At 35.7% G+C, this 23,523-nt stretch overlaps 2 protein-coding genes across 9 annotated transcripts; both read right to left on the reverse strand.

The window, feature by feature from the left end:
- Nucleotides 1–4,160: 4,160 nt before the first annotated feature.
- LOC141752964 (tripartite motif-containing protein 16-like) lies at nt 4,161–6,161 on the reverse strand. 8 transcript variants are annotated; one of them, XM_074611258.1, is made up of 2 exons: nt 5,072–6,161; nt 4,161–4,732 (listed from the first exon to the last, which is right to left on the reverse strand). In XM_074611258.1, the coding sequence occupies exons 1-2, from the start codon at nt 6,159–6,161 to the stop codon at nt 4,161–4,163; spliced, it is 1,662 nt and encodes a 553-aa protein (XP_074467359.1). The 8 variants fall into 8 exon arrangements, with proteins under 8 accessions (XP_074467359.1, XP_074467360.1, XP_074467357.1 ...); XM_074611259.1 differs by having other exon boundaries at nt 4,161–4,718; nt 5,070–6,161; XM_074611256.1 differs by having other exon boundaries at nt 4,161–4,738; nt 5,069–6,161.
- A 10,054-nt stretch (nt 6,162–16,215) lies between these two features.
- LOC141752580 (tripartite motif-containing protein 16-like) lies at nt 16,216–17,883 on the reverse strand. The gene has a single exon (XM_074610614.1). The coding sequence runs from the start codon at nt 17,881–17,883 to the stop codon at nt 16,216–16,218; it is 1,668 nt and encodes a 555-aa protein (XP_074466715.1).
- Nucleotides 17,884–23,523: the final 5,640 nt, after the last annotated feature.

The raw sequence follows: 23,523 nt of genomic DNA on the forward strand, positions 1-23,523 counted from the left end.
AATAGTATGGAAAGAAATGAAAAATGAAATGAAATGATTTGTTATATCTGGATTTCCCTTCTCCCTCATTCTGTATAAAGACAAGACAATCATATTGTAAGTTATTTTTTCTGTCCAGTTTTATTACAGAGCAATATGCAGCACATAGGCGTGAATTTCTGCATTTCCTCTTAAATTAAAAGACACACAGGTTTAACAATAGATGCACTTTTTGCAATTGTGAAGGGGAAACTATTGAACTTGTGTTTGTAGATTGTTTTCATGCTACTTCTTTTTGGTTTGATTTACAGAATAACTTCTCATAAACATTTTGAAAAAAATATCATAATAAACAAAGATTGAGATATTACTCACTTTTAACAATCTTTTTCAGAAGATGAAATTTACAATGAATTAGATTAATATCTTAGCAAAACATTATATCCATAAAATGATATGGCTTAAAAGAATATCCCTCTTTTATACTTTTAAAGATACTGATTTTAAAACATATTTGACTATGATTAAAAATTCTAAATTGCCAAAATCTATTAGATTGTTAAGACATTTATTCCACTTTGTTGTTGTTGTTTTTATTTATCTTTTCCTTTCCTTACATTGTATTTGTTGTATAATGTATTTTATTTTATATAATTTTTTTATACTGTAAAATATATTTTCAGATTTTTTTTGTAATGAAACATGAACATGTTTATGTAACTATTATATTGAACTTTCAAAAAAAAAATAAAGTATGAAAAAAAACAGACACACCGGAAGCTGTCTTACTTAATGGCCCGGAAGCAGAATCCCGAGGTGTAACATCTGCTAACTGCATTTTATGTAACAAAGCTAGCTCGTTGTTATAATGTTGTGATACAGGGTTTTAGTTGATTGATGCACTCATGGTAAATAACATCAACACTGAATTAAAACATACTTGTAAGGATGAACAATAAGTTAGTTTAGGAGTGTTTATTGGACAGGACCTAGCTAGAGCTAATTCAACATTACTTAGATCATAACAACACATCTTAAACAACACAAACTGAACACAATAACCTTCATGAAGACAGGATTTATTACAGGGCTTTTATATTAGACTGCATTAGTTTTAGCTAGATGCACCTTTTATTAACTGGTAACTGAATGTACATGACTGGTTGACCTCTTCTAGCCTGATATTCAGACTATTACCTTTTAATTTCACTTCATTTGAATCACTCAACACATTTGAGATATGAGTTGTGATTTAGAGGTTTAGACCTTTTCAGTGCATCTTCCTTTAGACCAGTGGTCTCAAACTCAATTTACCTGGGGGCCGCTGGAGGCAGAGTCTGGGTGAGGCTGGGCCGCATCAGGTATTCCACAAAAAAAGCTTTGTTAAAAAAAAAACAATCTTCTCAAACGTCATTATTAACAGTTCTTTAACTTGAATGGGTTCTTCTGAACATGAACGGTTCTTCTGAACACGAACTGTCCTGAACATGAATGGAACATTGAAGAACATGAACGGTTCTTCTGAACATGGCCTATTGCGTCTCCCACTTTTCCTGAAATTGTCTGTGCTCGTCACCAACCTTTCTCTTCACTGCAGGCTTTGAAAAAGACATGATTGGGGCTGTGTGACAAGATATATATTCATTCCACTTGGTGTCACTCCGCAATAAAGTTGTGCCTGCTGTGTTTGTGTTGCTCTGCAATTACACCACCAAACCGCTAGTTGGCGGCGGCGTCTCTATGAGTTTCCTTCTTCTTCTTCTTCTTCTTGTACTACAAACAGAAACTGAGCGGAGTTGGAGCTAATAACTGTTGAACCACAGAACTTTTACTGACATTACTGCAACGCCGAAAAGAGAAAATATATCTGAGTGGATTTGTGTGAACAAACATTGAAAAGATGGAGGCAGAGAGAAGTAGAACTTTCTGTGGTTGTCCGGGGTCCTGGCCGCTCAGCATCGCTGAGCGACTGGACCAATCACAGCTGTTGCGGTCTGCGTCGCCGGGACGTGTAGTTACATTTCTGGAGAGGTGCACGTCAGGTTACGGCGTCGATTCAACGCAGAAGTATAAATCAAGCTTTAATCAAGCTTATGCGATGTTACACGGGCGCCGCCATAGTTGTTGTGAAATGTTTCTCTGCTTGCATCAAGCCCGGCCGATTGCCCGTCCCCGGGAGCCATATACCCCGCTGTGATTGGTAGGTTCGTTCAGCTCGGGCTCGCGCAACAAAGGGACCTTCCACGGCAAACTGCCATTCACATAAAACTCGCGGGCCGAGGGCGCCTGGTTAGCTCAGTTGGTAAAGCGGGCGCCCATGTAACAAGACTTGGTCCTGACCGCGGCGGCCCGGGTTCGAATCCGGCCTGTGGCCCTTTCCGCATCCACTCTCTCTCTCCCCCCTTTCCAAGACTCTATCCACTGTCCTGTCAATAAAAATGCCCCCAAAAAAAAAACTTTATAAAAAAAAAAAAAAAAAAAATTTGCGGGCCGCACTAACATTAAACTTTCATATCAAGGTGGGGGCCACAAAATATCGTCTTGCGGGCCGCAATTGGCCCGCGGGCCGCGAGTTTGAGACCCCTGCTTTAGACTCACTCAGCAATTTTCAACTGGAAGGTAACCGTCAGCTTTTGGCAAAGAAAAGTAGAGTTGTTATTAGAAATAAGAGATAATCTTCAATTGATAGTTTCTGTTATATTTCCTTTTTTTCATTATTGTTTTTTGAGTGATTTTCTTCTCTCACCATCATCAGCATTAAATCAACACATGGTCTGTTGTCGGTAGATGATGATTTAAAAAAGATATTACCTCACATTTTGAGTGTTTTTGAGACGACGTGCAGCCCAGTTATTCCTAAAGTGTGATTGGCGAAGCCTGTAAAGCTTTCTATAATTCCCATTTTATTCCTGCATGATTGTTGTGGAATGTTCAAAAGTTGTGTATTAAATCTGAAAGTAAAACATTCTGCTGAAATATTGTCTTGAACATGATTTTCATTTGCAAAAAAAAGACCCCAACATTTTACAAATTTAAAATCATTCCAAAATTGTGTTGTTTCTGGTGAAATCCACCAGAAAGTGGAAGTTATTTCATTGCCTTCATTAATCTCCCTGTGTGTTTGTCTGTTACCAAAATATCTTGAAAACTGATTGATTAGAAAGAAATGAAGTAGGAAAAGGACAGATTTTTTTTTGATACTCGGACAGTGAAATGAAGAATATAGAATATAGATAAGTCAACAATTTATTTATTTTTTTAGGATTTACAACATTGATTTTCATTAATGTATCCAAATAATTGTTATCATGAAAGTACATTTGAATTCTTTCTTAAAAAAAAAGATTACTAAACTATTTTTCAAAATGTTACATTTAAAATGATCCCAGTTTTCTGGTACTCGTACTTTTTGGGTACATTAAAATAATAGTTGCTATTTTAACAGCAACACAGTATGCAGAAAGTAAACATTACATTATACAAATTATGAAGATGTGAAGATTTAGTACAACTGAAAATATTTTTAAAAGAAATTATATTACATTCATTTGGCAGATGATCAAAAATACAAACCCAAATACATTTACACATCTTTACATACATGACTGTTTTATTAATTTTGTAGTTTTTACATAATTAAGGCCATTCATATAATAACCAAATTCAATTTTAAGTTGAACAAAAACAGATTTTTAGTCAGACATTTTGCATATGCAAAGTCAACAATTTATTTATTTAGGCTATTTATTTGTAGGATTTTGAACATTAACTTTTTATATATTTTTTTAACCATGTAAAGACACTTGAATTCACTCTTAAAAAGATGATTAGCAATTTTTAAGAACGATACGTTCAAAATTAGACCAGTTTTTCCTGTACTTTTTGGGTACATTTACAAAAAAAAGTGATGTGATTTTACAATATCAGTACAGACAGCAGTATGTACAGTACTAAAAAGTAAACATTACACCCTTTTTAAATCTATATTACATTCATTTTGCATATGCAATATTTTCCATGCACAGTATATAAGGGAAATGTTTAGTAAATATAACATAAGAATCAAATTTCAACAAACATGAATAGAATAAAAAAAGTCACACCCACTATGTTTGATCTCTGCAGTGCAGACACACCTCAACATTTACTGTACAGAGATGAATCACTCATTAAACTCTTGTCTACTTGAGCTCACACAGCTCAGCAGTGTCTCCAACACTATATGGAAGCCAAAATCCAGCATAGAGAGGCTGAGTGAACGTGGTCTGGACTCTGTGGAGGAGAGTCATGGTTTCAGAGACGCTGTAGTAAGACAGAGTACCTGCCCTGTGATCCAGGTAAACTCCTATTCTGGAGGACTGAGGGCCTGAGACGGAAGTAGAAATATTGTTGTGACTGAATGTATAACTACTACTTTTACATTCTAATGACCAAGATTTGTCATTCCATCCAAATCCACATTCATTCACGCTGCCTGTTCGTTTAATATCCTTGTATGCAACTGCTATAAAAACTCTCCCACTCCGTTTCACCTCCCAATAACAGCGTCCAGTCAGACCCTCTCTACTCAGGACCTGCCACCATTCACCAAATCTGTCTCGGTGATCCAAATATAACTGTTCTCCTTCCATTAATGTTGCTTTTCTGTCCCTGTCACTCAATGACAAATTGTTGTGTGCTGTATTTGGATCCAGTGTGATTTGACAAGAATATTTCATAAACTCAGCTCTGGTTCTGGGCTTTGCTTGAGGCGGTAAAAACATCCAGGCTGCACGGTGGTGCAGTGGTTAGCACTGGCGCCTCACAGCTAGAGGGTTGCAGGTTCGAATCTGGCTTGGGACCCTTCTGTGTGGAGTTTGCATGTTCTCCCCGTGTTAGCGTGGGTTTTCTCCGGGTACTCCGGTTTCCTCCCACAGTCCAAAGCCGTAGGTGTGAATGTGAGCGTGTCTGTCTCTATGTGTCAGCCCTGCGATGGACTGGCGACCTGTCCAGGGTGTACCCCGCCTTCGCCCAAAGTCGGCTGGGATCGGCTCCAGCCCCCCCGCGACCCCTAACGGGATAAGCGGTTGCAGATGGATGGATGGTAAAACATCCACTTCAGTCACTGCCAGAGAGATCTTTCCCCACTCCTCACTCAGAACAGCCTGCAGTTTATCTCTGGCCTCTGACACCGCCGCTGTCACATCCTCAAAGGAGCGCAGAGGACAGATATCAATGCTGGGAACGTCTTTAGATTCGCTCAGACGTGACAGCGAGGGGTAGTTGTTTAGGAAATGGAGGTGATCCTCTGTGTGTGAGAGCGTCTCCAGCTCAGTGTCTTTCCTCCGCAGCTCAGTGATCTCCTGCTGCAGCTTCTCCTCAAGCTCTTTAGCTCGACTCACTTGAGTTGTCTGCTGGGATCTGATCTGCTGCTTCACTTCGGAGCTTCTTTTCTCAATGAGACGGATCAGCTCAGTGAAGATCTTCTCACTGTCTCTCACAGCTTCATCAGCAGAAAGATTGATAGCCTCCACCCTCTGCTGAAGCACCTTCACGTCTTTCTCTCTGTCCTGGACTCTCTGTTGGACTTCTTGCCGACTCGCCCCGAGCTCCTTCTGCTTCTCAGCCCTCTCTGCTGCAGCGGAGACTGTGTCATGACCTTTATGATCATCCATGGAGCAGAGATAGCAGATGCACTTCTGATCGGTGCGGCAGAAAATCTTCATCACCTCGTCATGCTGAGAGCAGATGTTCTCCTGGAGCTTTAAAGTGGCCTCAACCAGCTTGTGTTTCTTTAATGGAGCTACATTGTAGTGAGGCTGGAGGTGCTGCTCACAGTAAGAGGCCATACACACCAGACAGGACTTGAGGGCTTTCACCTTCATCCCAGAGCAGTAATCACAGGTCACGTCTCCCGGTCCAGCAGAGGAATGATCAGGTGAAGCAGCTTGAGGTCCTGCTTTCTTCAGTTCCTCCACAACCTCTGCTAACATGGTATTTTTCACCAGGACAGGCCTCGGTGTGAAGCTCTGCCTGCACTGAGGGCAGCTGTGTGTCTCCGTCTCATGCTCCTCACCCCAGTAGTCTTTAATACAGCTCATGCAGTAGCTGTGCCCACAGGGAATAGCCACCGGATCCTTTAGAAGATCCAGACAGATTGAACAGCTCAGTTTGTCTCGATCCAGAATCACTTGCTGCGCCATTTCTCCTCTAGACGACAGTGAGTGTCTGTAAGTTTCACTCTCTGTTTCCAGATAAATGCTGTGCTCATTTCCTCAATGTTTGTCCACTGATCTGCAGTGTATGAGCGTTCCAGCTCTTACATTTGATCACATGGTGTTTGCACCCATCTGTAAATGGGCAGATCTGTGAAAGGGGAGGGAACGACAAGTCTGAGATGAATAGACTTTGAGCGGGAGGAGTCTTGTCTAACCGGTAAATAAAGTCTGGGTGGGGTTTGTAAAAGGTGTGCTTCATTCCAGGAAGAGGAGCGGTTTGAGCGTTGCTGTGTGTCTTTAGTCCTCAGTTATAGTCTGTCTTTCAGAGTCAGAACTACAGAATTAAATGGAAGACTTGCAATGTAATATATTACTACCACTACCACTATTATGAGTACTAATAAGTTAACATTAAATTATACCACTTATGTTCATGGAGATACTAAAATGACCTATTTTCTTAAACTTTGTTTTATATTCATTTGACAGATGCACAAAAATCCAAATCCATTTATGTATTTTTACCTACATGACTCTTTTATTCATTTTGTAGTTTTTTATACAATTAAGCCCATTTATATAAAAACCAAATCCAATTGTAAGTGAACTGTACTCATATAGCACCTTGCATACACATAGAGAGATATTCTCCCACTATGCACCTTGGACATCTACAAAAAGATCTAAAATGAGATCATATCCATTGATGAATTTAAGGGCATTGTATTGAATGTGGTGATATGTGGCTGCCAGCGTGTTAAACAGCTGTTCTTCAGTTTTATTGTGAATTTTTGTATATAATGTTGAATATGTTGTATTTTAATGTGTTGTAATTGTATATGGCCGGCCAGGTCTCTCATTTTTTTAATCTCAATGGGAGTTCTTAGTAGAATAAAGGTAAAATAACATAAATAAAGAGAGAGAGGGGGTTAAAATGAAATGTACCAGAAGTGGCATTTGCTGGCATCCACACTTGACACCAACAGAGACACACCAACACTAGCAACCCCTGAAAGAAAAAACTCTCTAACTCTACCTGCCTGGTAGGCCTAGCCTGTAAAAATAGTATGGAAAGAAATGAAAAATGAAATGAAATGTTTTGTTATATCTGGATTTCCCTTCTCCCTCATTCTGTATAAAGACAAGACAATCATATTTTAAGTTATTTTTCTGTCCAGTTTTATTACAGAGTAATATGCAGCACATAGGCGTGAATTTCTGCATTTCCTCTTAAATTAAAAGACACACCGGTTTAACAATAGATGCACATTTTGCAATTGTGAAGGGGAAACTGTTGAACATGTGTTTGTAGATTGTTTTCATGCTACTTCTTTTTGGTTTGATTTACAGAATAACTTCTCTGTCATGTTATCACCTGGGCAGTTGAGTAGTTTCCCTGTGTTTCCTCTGTTTCCCTGTCCTTTTGTCTCCTGTGTGTTTTACCCTGTCAGTCTGGTCTGTCTGTCTGGAAGGAGGTGTGGCCATCTCCTCCTCCCTCTCCTGGGCGGTGGTTGCTGGAGCAGCTGACACTAATCATCAATCAAGACACACTCTGCAGTATATCAACCCTGGTCTTCCTGCGATTCATCGCCAGATCGTTATCGTCGCCACAGTGTGTGGTATACTTACCTGCCAGCTGCCTCCACTTCCTGCGATACCTACCTGCTCACTCTCCAACATCATTGCTTCTCCTCGGATCACAGTGGACTGGAAACACCATCGGGAGGAACACTGGAACCCCATTCCCCATGCTCCTCGCTTCCTTGAAGACTTTCAGTCTTTAATCCCAGCCACGTTGGACTCTGAGAAACCTTGCCCTGTCCACCATTTAAATGTATTATTTATTAATAAATTCTCATTGTTACAACTTTAAACCTTGACTAGTGTGTGCTGCTTTTGGGTCCACGTTTTGTTTCACCAGAACATAACATTCTCAAAACATTTGGAAAAAAATATCATTCTAACAAAGATTGAGGTATTATTCACTTTTAACAATCCCAGTGTTTCGGCAGAAGAAATTTACAAAATGAATTTGATTCATATCTTAGCAAAATATTATATCCATAAAATAATATGGCTTAAAAAAATATCCTCCTTTTATAAACATTACATTATACAAAATATGAAGATATGAAGATTTAGTGCAACTAAGATTATTTTAAAAATAAATTATATTACATTCATTTGGCAGATGCTCAAAAATCCAAACCAAAATACATTTACACATTTTTACATACATGATTTTTTATTAATTTTGTAGGTTTTTTTACATAATCAAGCCCATTTATATAATAACCAAATTCAATTTTAAGTAGAAAAAAACAGATTTTTCGTCAGACATTTTGCATATGCAATATTTTCCATGCACAGAATATAGTGAAAATGTTTAGTAGCCTAAATATAACATCAAACTTCAACAAACAAGATTGTTTAATCCCTATATATATATATAAAAAAGAAAGTATTTATTTTTCATTTAACACATTCTGCTGAAATATTGTCTTGACATGTTTTCTGTTGCAAAAAAAGCCAAAGTTTTGGAGCTTATTTGTCTTCATTAATCTCCCCGTGCATTTGTCTGTTACCAAAATATCTTGAAAAAAACTGATTAGTTGGACAGAAATTTAGTTGGAAAACAACAGATTTTTGTGAAAGGAAGAATATAGTTGTTACATTCATTTGGCAGATGCAAAAAAATGACTGTTATATTGATTTTGTAGTTTTTTATACAATTAAGCCCATTTATATAAAAACCAAATCCAATTGTAAGTGAACTGTACTCATATAGCACTTTGCATACACATAGAGAGATATTCTCCCACTATGCACCTATGACATCTACAAAAAGATCTAAAATTTAGGAGTGTTTATTGGACAGGACCTAGCTAGAGCTAATTCAACATTACTTAGATCATAACAACACATCTTAAACAACACAAACTGAACACAATAACCTTCATGAAGACAGGATTTATTACAGGGCTTTTGTGTTAGACTGCATTAGTTTTAGCTAGATGCACCTTTTATTAACTGGTAACTGAATGTACATGACTGGTTGACCTCTTCTAGCCTGATATTCAGACTATTACCTTTTAATTTCCCTTCATTTGAATCACTCAACACATTTGAGATATGAGTTGTGATTTAGAGGTCTAGACCTTTTCAGTGCATCTTCCTTTAGCGATCAGCGATTTTCAACTGGGAGGTAACCGTCAGCTTTTGGCAAAGAAAAGTAGAGTTGTTATTAGAAATAAGAGATAATCTTCAATTGATAGTTTCTGTTATATTTCCTTTTTTTTCATTATTGTTTTTTGAGTGATTTTCTTCTCTCACCATCATCAGCATTAAATCAACACATGGTCTGTTGTCGGTAGATGATGATTTAAAAAAGATATTACCTCACATTTTGAGTGTTTTTGAGACGATGTGCAGCCCAGTTATTCCTAAAGTGTGATTGGCGAAGCCTGTAAAGCTTTCTACAATTCCCATTTTATTCCTGCATGATTGTTGTGGAATGTTCAAAAGTTGTGTAATAAATCTGAAAGTAAAACATTCTGCTGAAATATTGTCTTGAATATGATTTTCATTTACAAAAAAAAGACCCCAACATTTTACAAATTTAAAATCATTCCAAAATTGTGTTGTTTCTGGTGAAATCCACCAGAAAGTGGAAGTTATTTTATTGCCTTCATTAATCTCCCTGTGTTTTACTAAAATATCTTGAAAATTGATTGATTAGAAAGAAATTAAGTAGGAAAAGGACAGATTTTCTTTTGATACTCGGACAGTGAAATGAAGAATATAGAATATAGATTAGTCAACAATTTATTTATTTATTTGTAGGATTTACAACATTGATTTTCATTAATGTATCCAAATAATTATTATCATGAAAGTACATTTGGATTCTTTCTTAAAAAAAAAAGATTAATAAACTATTTTTCAAAATGTTACATTTAAAATGATCCCAGTTTTCTGGTACTCGTACTTTTCTGGGTACATTAAAATAAAAGTTGCTATTTTAACAGCAACACAGTATGCAGAAAGTAAACATTACATTATACAAATTATGAAGATGTGAAGATTTAGTACAACTAAAAATATTTTAAAAAGAAATTACATTACATGAATTTGGCAGATGCTCAAAAATCCAAACCCAAATACATTTATAACTTTTTACATACATGACTGTTTTATTAGTTTTGTAGTTTTTACATAATTAAGCCCATTAATATTATAACCAAATTCAATTTTAAGTAGGACAAAAACAGATTTTTCGTTAGACATTTTGCATATGCAAAGTCAACAATTTATTTATTTAGGCTATTTATTTGTAGGATTTTTAACATTAACTTTTTATATATATTTTTAACCATGTAAAGACACTTGAATTCACTCTTAAAAAGATGATCAGCTATTTTTCAGAAGGATACGTTCAACATTAGACCAGTTTTTCCTCTACTTTTTGGGTACATTTACCAAAAAAAGGTGATGTGATTTTGCAATATCAGTACAGACTAAAAGTAAACATGACTCTTTTTTAAAATATATATTACATTCATTTTGCACAGTATACAGTATAAGGAAAATGTTTAGAAAAAATAACATAGGAATCAAATTTAAACAAACAATCTCTATGTAGCAAATAAAAAAAACATTTCATCATTTCATTGAATTAAAATAGAATCAAAAAGTTCCACCCACTATGTTTGATCTCTGCAGTGCAGACACATCTCAACATTTACTGTACAGAGATGAATCACTCATAGGCGTGAATTTCTGCATTTCCTTGTAAATTAAAAGACACACAGGTTTAACAATAGATGCACTTTTTGCAATTGTGTAGGGAAAACTGTTGAACATGTGATTGTAGATTGTTTTCATGCTACTTCTTTTTGGTTTGATTTACAGAATAACTTCTCAAAACATTTTGAAAAAATATCATACTAACAAAGATTGAGATATTACTCACTATTAACAATCTTTTTCGGAAGATGACATTTACAATGAATTAGATTAATATCTTAGCAAAACATTATATCCATAAAATGAAATGGCTTAAAAGAATATCCTCCTTTTATAAACATTACATTATACAAACTATGAAGATATGAAGATTTAGTACAACTAAAATGACTTTAAAAATAAATTATATTACATTCATTTGGCAGATGCTCAAAAATCCAAACCCAAATACATTTATACATTTTTACATACATGACTGTTTTATTAATTTTGTAGTTTTTTTTTACATAATCAAGCCCATTCATATAATAACCAAATTCAATTTTTAGTAGAAAAAAAACAGATTTTTCGTCAGGCATTTTGCATTTGCAATATTTACCAAGCACAATATATAGTGAAAATGTTTAGTAGCCCTAATATAACATCAAACTTCAACAAACAAGATTGTTTAATCCCTATATATATAAAAAAGAAAGTATTTATTTTTCGTTTAACACATTCTGCTGAAATATTGTCTTGAAGTGGCAGTAGGCAACAATATTTTGGCATAATTTGGCAAAAATTCCATAATAACCTTTCAGCATAATGTAATTCAAGTGATCTGAGAGAAGACTACACCTCTGCTCCTCATGGCTCTGTTTACAGGCTTTAGAAAATCTTGCCCGTGACGGCAGACTTTGACCAATCACAGGGCATTTCAGAGAGAGCGTTCCTATTGGCTGTTCCACAAAAGGAGATGCGCGTTCACGTCTGGTCTCTGCAGATAGTGAAAGCCTCGGTCAATGACGGAACAACCTACTGAAAAGCTTGCTATTCCAGCATTGGCAGCAACTGCCTACACCTCAAAACAACCCAAAAAAAGAAAGACAGACTTTCAAAAAGACAGTCCAAAAGAGAGTCCGACAATAAGCGGAATAAAACACGTGTCAATATCGGCGAAGCGTTTCAGCGGTGGAGAGATCTCCGGGACAGCATCGGCCTCACGTTGGACTCTGAGCTAGCAGTTCTTCTCCTGGGCAGGTAAGCTACTAACTTCGTTTTCCTGTAATATCTAAATGTTTTGTACTGATTTGTTTGTAGGTAGCTTTACCGTGAAAGCAGGCGATGAGTAGCCAGGTTGAATGTACGTTAGCCTTCTGCTAACCGTAGCCCGAGGCTTGCTGCGGCTAATTCAAGTCCATGTTTATGTTTATGTAGCTACTGTAGCTGGATCCTTGAATCACAGTCTGTCATCTCAAAGGGCTTTACAGACCCATACGTTTACTAAGAGAAGGAACGGACGGTAATTCCCATAGAATTGCCGCTATATAACGACACATCAGTCAGTAGTACTCGATACAGTAACCTATATGAGTAGCGTTACTCATACAGTAACGTTACTCATACAGTAGTGTTACTGTATGAGTAACGTTACTCATACAGTAGCGTTACTCATACAGTAACGTTACTCATACAGTAACGTTACTCATACAGTAGTGTTACTCATACAGTAGCGTTACTCATACAGTAACGTTACTCATACAGTAACGTTACTCATACAGTAACCTATATGAGTAGCGTTAGGTTACTCATATAGCGTAGCGACAAGTCTGAGATGAATAGACTTTGAGCGGTAGGAGCCTTGTATAACCGGTAAATAAAGTCTAGGTGGGGTTTGTAAAAGTTGTGCTTCATTTAAGGGAGAGGAGAAGTTTGAGAGTTGCTGTGTGTCTTTAGTCCTCAGTTATAGTCTGTCTTTCAGATACAGAACTACAGAATTAAATTGGAAAACTTGCAATGTAATATATTACTACCACTACTACTATGATGAGTACTAATAAGTAAACAATAAATTATACCACTTATGTTCATGGAGATACTAAAATGACCTATTTTTTTAAACTTCGTGTTACATTCATTTGGCAGATGCACAAAAATCCAAATACATTCATGCATTTTTACATACATGACTGTTATATTAATTTTGTAGTTTTTACATAATTAAGCCCATTTATATAAAAAACAAATCCAATTCTAAGTGAACTGTACTCATATAGCACCTTGCATACACATAGAGAGATATTATCCCACTATGCACCTTGGACATCTACAAAAAGATTCAAAATGCACCAACACTAGCAACCCCTGAAAGAAAAAACTCTCTAACTCTACCTGCCTGGTAGGCCTAGCCTGTAAAAATAGTATGGAAAAGAAATGAAAAATGAAATGAAATGATTTGTTATATCTGGATTTCCCTTCTCCATTCTGTATAAAGACAAGACAATCATATCTTAAGTTATTTTTTCTGTCCAGTTTTATTACAGAGCAATATGCAGCACATAGGCGTGAATTTCTGCATTTCCTCGTAAATTAAAAGACACACCGGTTTAACAATAGATGCACTTTTTGAAATTGTGAAGGGAAAACTGTTGAACATGTGATTGTAGATTGTTTTCATGCTAATTCTTTTTTGTTTGATTTACAGAATAATTTCTCATAAACATTTTGAAAAAAATATCATAATAAACAAAGATTGAGATATTACTCACTTTTAACAATCCCAGTTTTTCGGCAGATGAAATTTACAAAATGAATTAGATTAATATCTTAGCAAAACATTATATCCATAAAATGATATGGCTTAAAAGAATATCCCTCTTTTATACTTTTAAAGATTCTGATTTTAAAACATATTTGACTATGATTAAAAATTCTAAATTGCCAAAATCTATTAGATTGTTTAGACATTTATTCCAATTTGTTGTTGTTGTTTTTATTTATATTTTCCTTTCCTTACATTGTATTTGTTGTATAATGTATTTTATTTTTATATTATTTTTTATACCGTAAAATATATTTGCTGAATTTTCTGTAATGAAACATGAACATGTTTATGTAACTATTATATTGAACTTTCCAAATAAAATAAAAGTATGAAAAAAAACAGACACACCGGAAGCTGTCTTACTTAATGGCCCGGAAGCAGAATCCCGAGGTGTAACATCTGCTAACTGCATTTTATGTCACAAAGCTAGCTCGTTGTTATAATGTTGTGATACAGGGTTTTAGTTGATTGATGCACTCATGGTAAATAACATCAACACTGAATTAAAACATACTTGTAAGGATGAACAATAAGTTAGTTTAGGAGTGTTTATTGGACAGGACCTAGCTAGAGCTAATTCAACATTACTTAGATCATAACAACACATCTTAAACAACACAAACTGAACACAATAACCTTCATGAAGACAGGATTTATTACAGGGCTTTTGTGTTAGACTGCATTAGTTTTAGCTAGATGCACCTTTTATTAACTGGTAACTGAATGTACATGACTGGTTGACCTCTTCTAGCCTGATATTCAGACTATTACCTTTTAATTTCACTTCATTTGAATCACTCAACACATTTGAGATATGAGTTGTGATTTAGAGGGTTAAACCTTTTCAGTGCATCTTCCTTTAGACTCACTCAGCAATTTTCAACTGGGAGGTAACCGTCAGCTTTTGTCAAAGAAAAGTAGAGTTGTTATTAGAAATAAGAGATAATCTTCAATTGATAGTTTCTGTTATATTTCCTTTTTTTTCATTATTGTTTTTTGAGTGATTTTCTTCTCTCACCATCATCAGCATTAAATCAACACATGTTCTGTTGTCGGTAGATGATGATTTAAAAAAGATATTACCTCACATTTTGAGTGTTTTTGAGACGACGTGCAGCCCAGTTATTCCTAAAGTGTGATTGGTGAAGCCTGTAAAGCTTTCTATAAGTCCCATTTTATTCCTGCATGATTGTTGTGGAATGTTCAAAAGTTGTGTATTAAATCTGAAAGTAAAACATTCTGCTGAAATATTGTCTTGAACATGATTTTCATTTGCAAAAAAAAGACCCCAACATTTTACAAATTTAAAATCATTCCAAAATTGTGTTGTTTCTGGTGAAATCCACCAGAAAGTGGACGTTATTTTATTGCCTTCATTAATCTCCCTGTGTGTTTGTATGTTACCAAAATATCTTGAAAACTGATTGATTAGAAAGAAATTAAGTAGGAAAAGGACAATGTTTTTTTTTGATACTCGGACAGTGAAATGAAGAATATAGAATATAGATAAGTCAACAATTTATTTATTTATTTGTAGGATTTACAACATTGATTTTCATTAATGTATCCAAATAATTATTATCATGAAAGTACATTTGGATTCTTTCTTAAAAAAAAAAGATTAATAAACTATTTTTCAAAATGTTACATTTAAAATGATCCCAGTTTTCTGGTACTCGTACTTTTCTGGGTACATTAAAATAAAAGTTGCTATTTTAACAGCAACACAGTATGCAGAAAGTAAACATTACATTATACAAATTATGAAGATGTGAAGATTTAGTACAACTCAAATTATTTTAAAAATAAATCATATTACATTCATTTGACAGATGCTCAAAAATCCAAACCCAAATACATTTATACATTATTACATACATGACTGTTTTATTAATTTTGTAGTTTTTACATAATTAAGCCCATTAATATAATAACCAAAATCAATTTTAAGTAGAACAAAAACAGATTTTTAGTCAGACATTTTGCATATGCAAAGTCAACAATTTATTTATTTAGGCTATTTATTTTTAGAATTTTTAACATTAACTTTTTATATATTTTTTTAACCATGTAAAGACACTTGAATTCACTCTTAAAAAGATGATTAGCTATTTTTCAGAAGGATACGTTAAAAATTAGACCAGTTTTTCCTGTACTTTTTGGGTACATTTACAAAAAAAGGTGATGTGATTTTACAATATCAGCACAGACAGCAGTATTTAGAGTACTAAAAAGTAAACATGACTCTTTTTTAAAAATCTATATTACATTCATTTTGCACAGTATACAGTATAAGGAAAATGTTTAGTAAAAATAACATCAGAATCAAATTTCAACAAATAATCTCTATGTAGCAAATAAAAAAAAGTTTTCATCATTTCATTGAATTAAAATAGAATAAAAAAGTCCCACCCACTATGTTTGATCTCTGCAGTGCAGACACATCTCAACATTTACTGTACAGAGATGAATCACTCATTAAACTCTTGTCTACTTGAGTTCACACAACTCAGCAGTGTCTCCACCACTATAACTTGGAAGCCAAAATCCAGCATAGAGAGGCTGAGTGAACGTGGTCTGGACTCTGTGGAGGAGAGTCATGGTTCCAGAGACGCTGTAGTAAGACAGAGTACCTGCCCTGTGATCCAGGTAAACTCCTATTCTGGAGGACTGAGGGCCTGAGACGGAAGTAGAAATATCGTTGTGTCTGAATGTATAACTACTACTGTAATATTCTAATAACCAAGATTTGTTATTATTTCCAAATCCACATTTTTCTTTGGTGCCCTTTCTGCTAATATCCTTGTATGCAACTGCTATATAAACTCTCCTGCTCCATTTCACCTCCCAGTAACAGCGTCCAGTCAGACCCTCTCTACTCAGGACCTGCCACCTTTCATCAAATCTGTCTTGGTGATCCAAATATAACTGGTTTCCTTCCATTAATGTTGCTTTTCTGTCCCTGTCACTCAATGACAAATTGTTGTGTGCTGTATTTGGATCCAGTGTGATTTGACAAGAATTTTTCATAAACTCAGCTCTGGTTCTGGGCTCTGCTTGTAAAACATCCACTTCAGTCACTGCCAGAGAGATCTTTCCCCACTCCTCACTCAGAACAGCCTGCAGTTTATCTCTGACCTCTGACACCGCCGCTGTCACATCCTCAAAGGAGTACAGAGGACAGATATCAATGCTGGGAACGTCTTTAGATTCGCTCAGACGTGACAGCGAGGGGTAGTTGTTTAGGAAATGGAGGTGATCCTCTGTGTGTGAGAGCGTCTCCAGCTCAGTGTCTTTCCTCCGCAGCTCAGTGATCTCCTGCTGCAGCTTCTCCTCAAGCCTTTTAGCTCGACTCACTTGAGTTTTCTGCTGGGATCTGATCTTCTGCTTCACTTTGGAGCTTCTTTTCTTAATGAGACGGATCAGCTCAGTGAAGATCTTCTCACTGTCTCTCACAGCTTCATCAGCAGAAAGATTGATAGCCTTCACCCTCTGCTGAAGCACCTTCACGTCTTTCACTCTGTCCTGGACTCTCTGTTGGACTTCTTGCCGACTCGCCCCGAGCTCCTTCTGCCTCTCAGTCCTCTCTGCTGCAGCGGAGACGGTGTCATGACCTTTATGATCATCCATGGAGCAGAGATAGCAAATGCACTTCTGATCGGTGCGGCAGAAAATCTTCATCACCTCGTCATGCTGAGAGCAGATGTTCTCCTGGAGCTTTAAAGTGGCCTCAACCAGCTTGTGTTTCTTTAATGGAGCTACATTGTAGTGAGGCTGGAGGTGCTGCTCACAGTAAGAGGCCATACACACCAGACAGGACTTGAGGGCTTTCACCTTCATCCCAGAGCAGTAATCACAGGTCACGTCTCCAGGTCCAGCAGAGGAATGATCAGGTGAAGCAGCTTGAGGTCCTGCTTTCTTCAGTTCCTCCACAAACTCTGCCATCATGGTATTTTTCACCAGGACAGGCCTCGGTGTGAAGCTCTGCCTACACTGAGGGCAGCTGTGTGTCTTCTTCTCATGCTCCTCACCCCAGTAGTCTTTAATACAGCTCATGCAGTAGCTGTGCCCACAGGGAATAGTCACCGGATCCTTTAGAAGATCCAGACAGATTGAACAGCTCAGTTTGTCTCGATCCAGAATCACTTGCTGCGCCATTTCTCCTCTAGACGACAGTGAATGTCTGAACGTTTCACTCTCTGTTACCAGATAAATGCTGTGCTCATTTCCTCAATGTTTGTCCACTGATCTGCAGTGTATGAGCGTTCCAGCTCTTACATTTGATCACATGGTGTTTGCACCCATCTGTAAATGGGCAGATCTGTGAAAGGGGAGGGAACGACAAGTCTGAGATGAATAGACTTTGAGCGGTAGGAGCCTTGTCTAACCGGTAAATAAAGTCTGGGTGGGGTTTGTAAAAGGTGTGCTTCATTCCAGGAAGAGGAGCGGTTTGAGAGTTGCTGTGTATCTTTAGCCCTCAGTTATAGTCTGTCTTTTAGATACAGAACTACAGAATTAAATGGAAGACTTGCAATGTAATATATTACTACCACTACTACTATGACGAGTACTAATAAGTAAACATTAAATTATACAAATTATGTTCATGGAGATACTAAAATGACCTATTTTTTTAAACTTTGTGTTACATTCATTTGGCAGATGCACAAAAATCCAAATCCATTTATGTATTTTTACCTACATGACTCTTTTATTCATTTTGTAGTTTTTTATACAATTAAGCCCATTTATATAAAAACCAAATCCAATTGTAAGTGAACTGTACTCATATAGCACCTTGCATACACATAGAGAGAGATTCTCCCACTATGCACCTTGGACATCTACAAAAAGATCTAAAATGAGATTGTATCCGTTGATGAATTTAAGGGCATCATATTGAATGTGGTGATATGTGGCTGCCAGCATGTTAAACAGCTGTTCTTCTGTTTTATTGTGAGTTTTTGTATATAATGTTTAATATATTGTATTTTAATGTGTTGTAATTTTATATGGCCGGCCAGGTCTCTCTTGTTTTTTAATCTCAGTGGGAGTTCTTAGTAGAATAAAGGTAAAATAACACAAATAAAGAGAGAGAGGGGGTTAAAATGAAATGTACCAGAAGTGGCATTTGCTGGCATCCACACTTGACACCAACAGAGACACACCAACACTAGCAACCCCTGAAAGAAAAACCTCTCTAACTCTACCTGCCTGGTAGGCCTAGCCTGTAAAAATAGTATGGAAAGAAATGAAAAATTAAATGAAATGTTTTGTTATATCTGGATTTCCCTTCTCCCTCATTCTGTATAAAGATATGCAAGACAATCATATTTTAAATTTTTTTTTTCTATCCAGTTTTTTTACAGAGCAATATGCAGCACATAGGCGTGAATTTCTGCATTTCCTTGTAAATTAAAAGACACACAGGTTTAACAATAGATGCACTTTTTGCAATTGTGTAGGGAAAACTGTTGAACATGTGATTGTAGATTGTTTTCATGCTACTTCTTTTTGGTTTGATTTACAGAATAACTTCTCAAAACATTTTGAAAAAATATCATACTAACAAAGATTGAGATATTACTCACTATTAACAATCTTTTTCGGAAGATGAAATTTACAATTAATTAGATTAATATCTTAGCAAAACATTATATCCATAAAATGAAATGGCTTAAAAGAATATCCTCCTTTTATAAACATTACATTATACAAACTATGAAGATATGAAGATTTAGTACAACTAAAATGACTTTAAAAATAAATTATATTACATTCATTTGGCAGATGCTCAAAAATCCAAACCCAAATACATTTATACATTTTTACATACATGACTGTTTTATTAATTTTGTAGTTTTTTTTTACATAATCAAGCCCATTCATATAATAACCAAATTCAATTTTTAGTAGAAAAAAAACTGATTTTTCGTCAGGCATTTTGCATTTGCAATATTTTCCATGCACAATATATAGTGAAAATGTTTAGTAGCCCTAATATAACATCAAACTTCAACAAACAAGATTGTTTAATCCCTATATATATAAAAAAGAAAGTATTTATTTTTCGTTTAACACATTCTGCTGAAATATTGTCTTGAAGTGGCAGTAGGCAACAATATTTTGGCATAATTTGGCAAAAATTCCATAATAACCTTTCAGCATAATGTAATTCAAGTGATCTGAGAGAAGGCTACACCTCTGCTCCTCCTCATGGCTCTGTTTACAGGCTTTAGAAAATCTTGCCCGTGACGGCAGACTTTGACCAATCACAGGGCATTTCAGAGAGAGCGTTCCTATTGGCTGTTCCACAAAAGGAGATGCGCGTTCACGTCTGATCTCTGCAGATAGTGAAAGCCTCGGTCAATGACGGAACAACCTACTGAAAAGCTTGCTATTCCAGCATTGGCAGCAACTGCCTACTAGTGATGGCGAGATGAAGCCTCATGAAGCTTTGAAGCTTTCCAGCAAATTGGTTCGGAAAAGGGTTCATTGCTCGAGGCTTCATGTGCTCACGAAACCACCTGGTGGTCAAAGAGTGTAAAACAGACAAATATGATCTTAACCATGTGATAAGATAAGATATTCCTTTATTAGTCCCGCAGTGGGGACATTTGCAGTGTACAGCAGCAAAGGGGATAGTGCAAGAAACAAGATGCATAAGCTAACACAGTAAAAAAGAGCTAAACAAAGTGTAACAAAATATGAACCAAGTATAAAGATTGGAAGTATAAAAATAGGAGTCTATACAGTATTGACAATAAACAGACTATTAACAAAATTGCACAAGTGGAAAATGATATTGCACAGTGAGAATTAAATGAAAATCCACCTGAAAATATCAGGTTATTGTCAGTTTGTCAGTTTTTGGTGTGTAAGTGCTCTACTGGGATCAGTGCTGGTTGTGGTCTACTGGGAACACAGATCTGTGATATACTGTATTTTGCGCCAGTAAAGGCTTTTGGGAATGACTATAAACAATGAAAAAAAATCTATTACCATGTAATCAATTTATATATATATATATATATATCATATTTAATAAAATGTCTATTTAGTAAGTATATTATGAGTATATAAGATACATGGATAATAAACTGTAATTGTTTTGTGAGTAATGCATCTTATGTGTGCAAACCAATCCTAAATTAATAATTGCATTGTAGTGGAGTGTAATATAATATAATAATTGCAGGAGGGTTAATATTAGTGTTCTGTGTCACTTCTGGAAAGCGGCATTGGTTGAACCAGTGAAGATCTGAAACACTTCATGAACCAGTGGGCGGTACGGCCGGGCAGCGAGGCTTCGGATGTCATCAATGACGTCATTGGTCTAAAACGATACAAGCCTCGATACACGCATCGCAGGAAACTTCCTGGATTACTCGACACACGCTCCGAAGCCTCGGCACAGCACGTAACATCACTACTGCCTACACCTCAAAACAACCCAAAAAAGAAAGACAGACTTTCAAAAAGACAGTCCAAAAGAGAGTCCGACAATAAGCGGAATAAAACACGTGTCAATATCGGCGAAGCGTTTCAGCGGTGGAGAGATCTCCGGGACAGCATCGGCCTCACGTTGGACTCTGAGCTAGCAGTTCTTCTCCTGGACAGGTAAGCTACTAACTTCGTTTTCCTGTAATATCTAAATGTTTTGTACTGATTTGTTTGTAGGTAGCTTTACCGTGAAAGCAGGCGATGAGTAGCCAGGTTGAATGTACGTTAGCCTTCTGCTAACCGTAGCCCGAGGCTTGCTGCGGCTAATTCAAGTCCATGTTTATGTTTATGTAGCTACTGTAGCTGGATCCTTGAATCACAGTCTGTCATCTCAAAGGGCTTTATAGACCCATACGTTTACTAAGAGAAAGAACGGACGGTAATTCCCATAGAATTGCCGCTATATAACGACACATCACAGTCAGTAGTACTCGATACAGTAACCTATATGAGTAGCGTTACTCATACAGTAACGTTACTCATACAGTAGCGTTACTCATACAGTAACGTTACTCATACAGTAACCTGTATGAGTAGCGTTACTCATACAGTAACGTTACTCATACAGTAACGTTACTCATACAGTAGTGTTACTCATACAGTAACCTGTATGAGTAACGTTAGGTTACTCATATAGCGTAGCGACAAGTCTGAGATGAATAGACTTTGAGCGGTAGGAGCCTCGTATAACCGGTAAATAAAGTCTAGGTGGGGTTTGTAAAAGTTGTGCTTCATTTAAGGGAGAGGAGAAGTTTGAGAGTTGCTGTGTGTCTTTAGTCCTCAGTTATAGTCTGTCTTTCAGATACAGAACTACAGAATTAAATTGGAAAACTTGCAATGTAATATATTACTACCACTACTACTATTATGAGTACTAATAAGTAAACAATAAATTATACAAATTATGTTCATGGAGATACTAAAATGACCTATTTTTTTAAACTTCGTGTTACATTCATTTGGCAGATGCACAAAAATCCAAATACATTCATGCATTTTTACCTACATGACTCTTTTATTCATTTTGTAGTTTTTTATACAATTAAGCCCATTTATATAAAAAACAAATCCAATTTTAAGTGAACTGTACTCATATAGCACCTTGCATACACATAGAGAGATATTCTCTCACTATGCACCTTGGACATCTACAAAAAGATTCAAAATGCACCAACACTAGCAACCCCTGAAAGAAAAAACTCTCTAACTCTACCTGCCTGGTAGGCCTAGCCTGTAAAAATAGTATGGAAAAGAAATGAAAAATGAAATGAAATGATTTGTTATATCTGGATTTCCCTTCTCCCTCATTCTGTATAAAGACATGCAAGACAATCATATTTTAAGTTATTTTTTCTGTCCAGTTTTATTACAGAGCAATATGCAGCACATAGGCGTGAATTTCTGCATTTCCTCGTAAATTAAAAGACACACCGGTTTAACAATAGATGCACTTTTTGCAATTGTGAAGGGAAAACTGTTGAACATGTGTTTGTAGATTGTTTTCATGCTAATTCTTTTTTGTTTGATTTACAGAATAATTTCTCATAAACATTTTGAAAAAAATATCATAATAAACAAAGATTGAGATATTACTCACTTTTAACAATCCCAGTTTTTTGGCAGATGAAATTTACAAAATGAATTAGATTAATATCTTAGCAAAACATTATATCCATAAAATGATATGGCTCAAAAGAATATCCTCCTTTTATACTTTTAAAGATTCTGATTTTAAAACATATTTGACTATGATTGAAAATTCTAAATTGGCAAAAACTATTAGATTGTTTAGACATTTATTCCAATTTGTTGTTGTTGTTTTTATTTATCTTTTCCTTTCCTTACATTGTATTTGTTGTATAATGTATTTTATTTTTATATTATTTTTTATACCGTAAAATATATTTGTTTAATTTTTTTGTAATGAAACATGAACATGTTTATGTAACTATTGTATTGAACTTTCAAAAAATAAAAAGTTTTAAATTGGCAAAAACTATTAGATTGTTTAGACATTTATTCCAATTTGTTGTTGTTTTTATTTATCTTTTCCTTTCCTTACATTGTATTTGTTGTAGAATGTATTTTATTTTTATATTATTTTTTTATACTGTAAAATATATTTTTGTAATGAAACATGAACATGTTTATGTAATTATTGTATTAAACTTTCAAAAAAATAAAGTATGAAAAAAAAGACACACCGGAAGCTGTCTTACTTAATGGCCCGGAAGCAGAATCCCGAGGTGTAACATTTATTTTCCTCCGCCGGAGCTCGAAACATTCTTTCCTATG

Source organism: Sebastes fasciatus, chromosome 16, assembly GCF_043250625.1.
Source record: "Sebastes fasciatus isolate fSebFas1 chromosome 16, fSebFas1.pri, whole genome shotgun sequence".
In the NCBI taxonomy this organism is placed as follows: domain Eukaryota; kingdom Metazoa; phylum Chordata; class Actinopteri; order Perciformes; family Sebastidae; genus Sebastes; species Sebastes fasciatus.

What these genes read in the sequence shown, in the direction of transcription:
- LOC141752964 (XM_074611252.1), bottom strand. Translation starts at nt 6,161, where the DNA reads ATGGCGCAGCAAGTGATTCTGGATCGAGACAAACTGAGCTGTTCAATC. An exon ending in AACCGCTTATCCCGTTAGGG is followed by an intron (nt 4,719 to 5,027) that starts GTCGCGGGGGGG and finishes CCTCAAGCAAAG; the next exon opens with CCCAGAACCAGAGCTGAGTT.
- LOC141752580 (XM_074610614.1), bottom strand. Translation starts at nt 17,883, where the DNA reads ATGGCGCAGCAAGTGATTCTGGATCGAGACAAACTGAGCTGTTCAATC.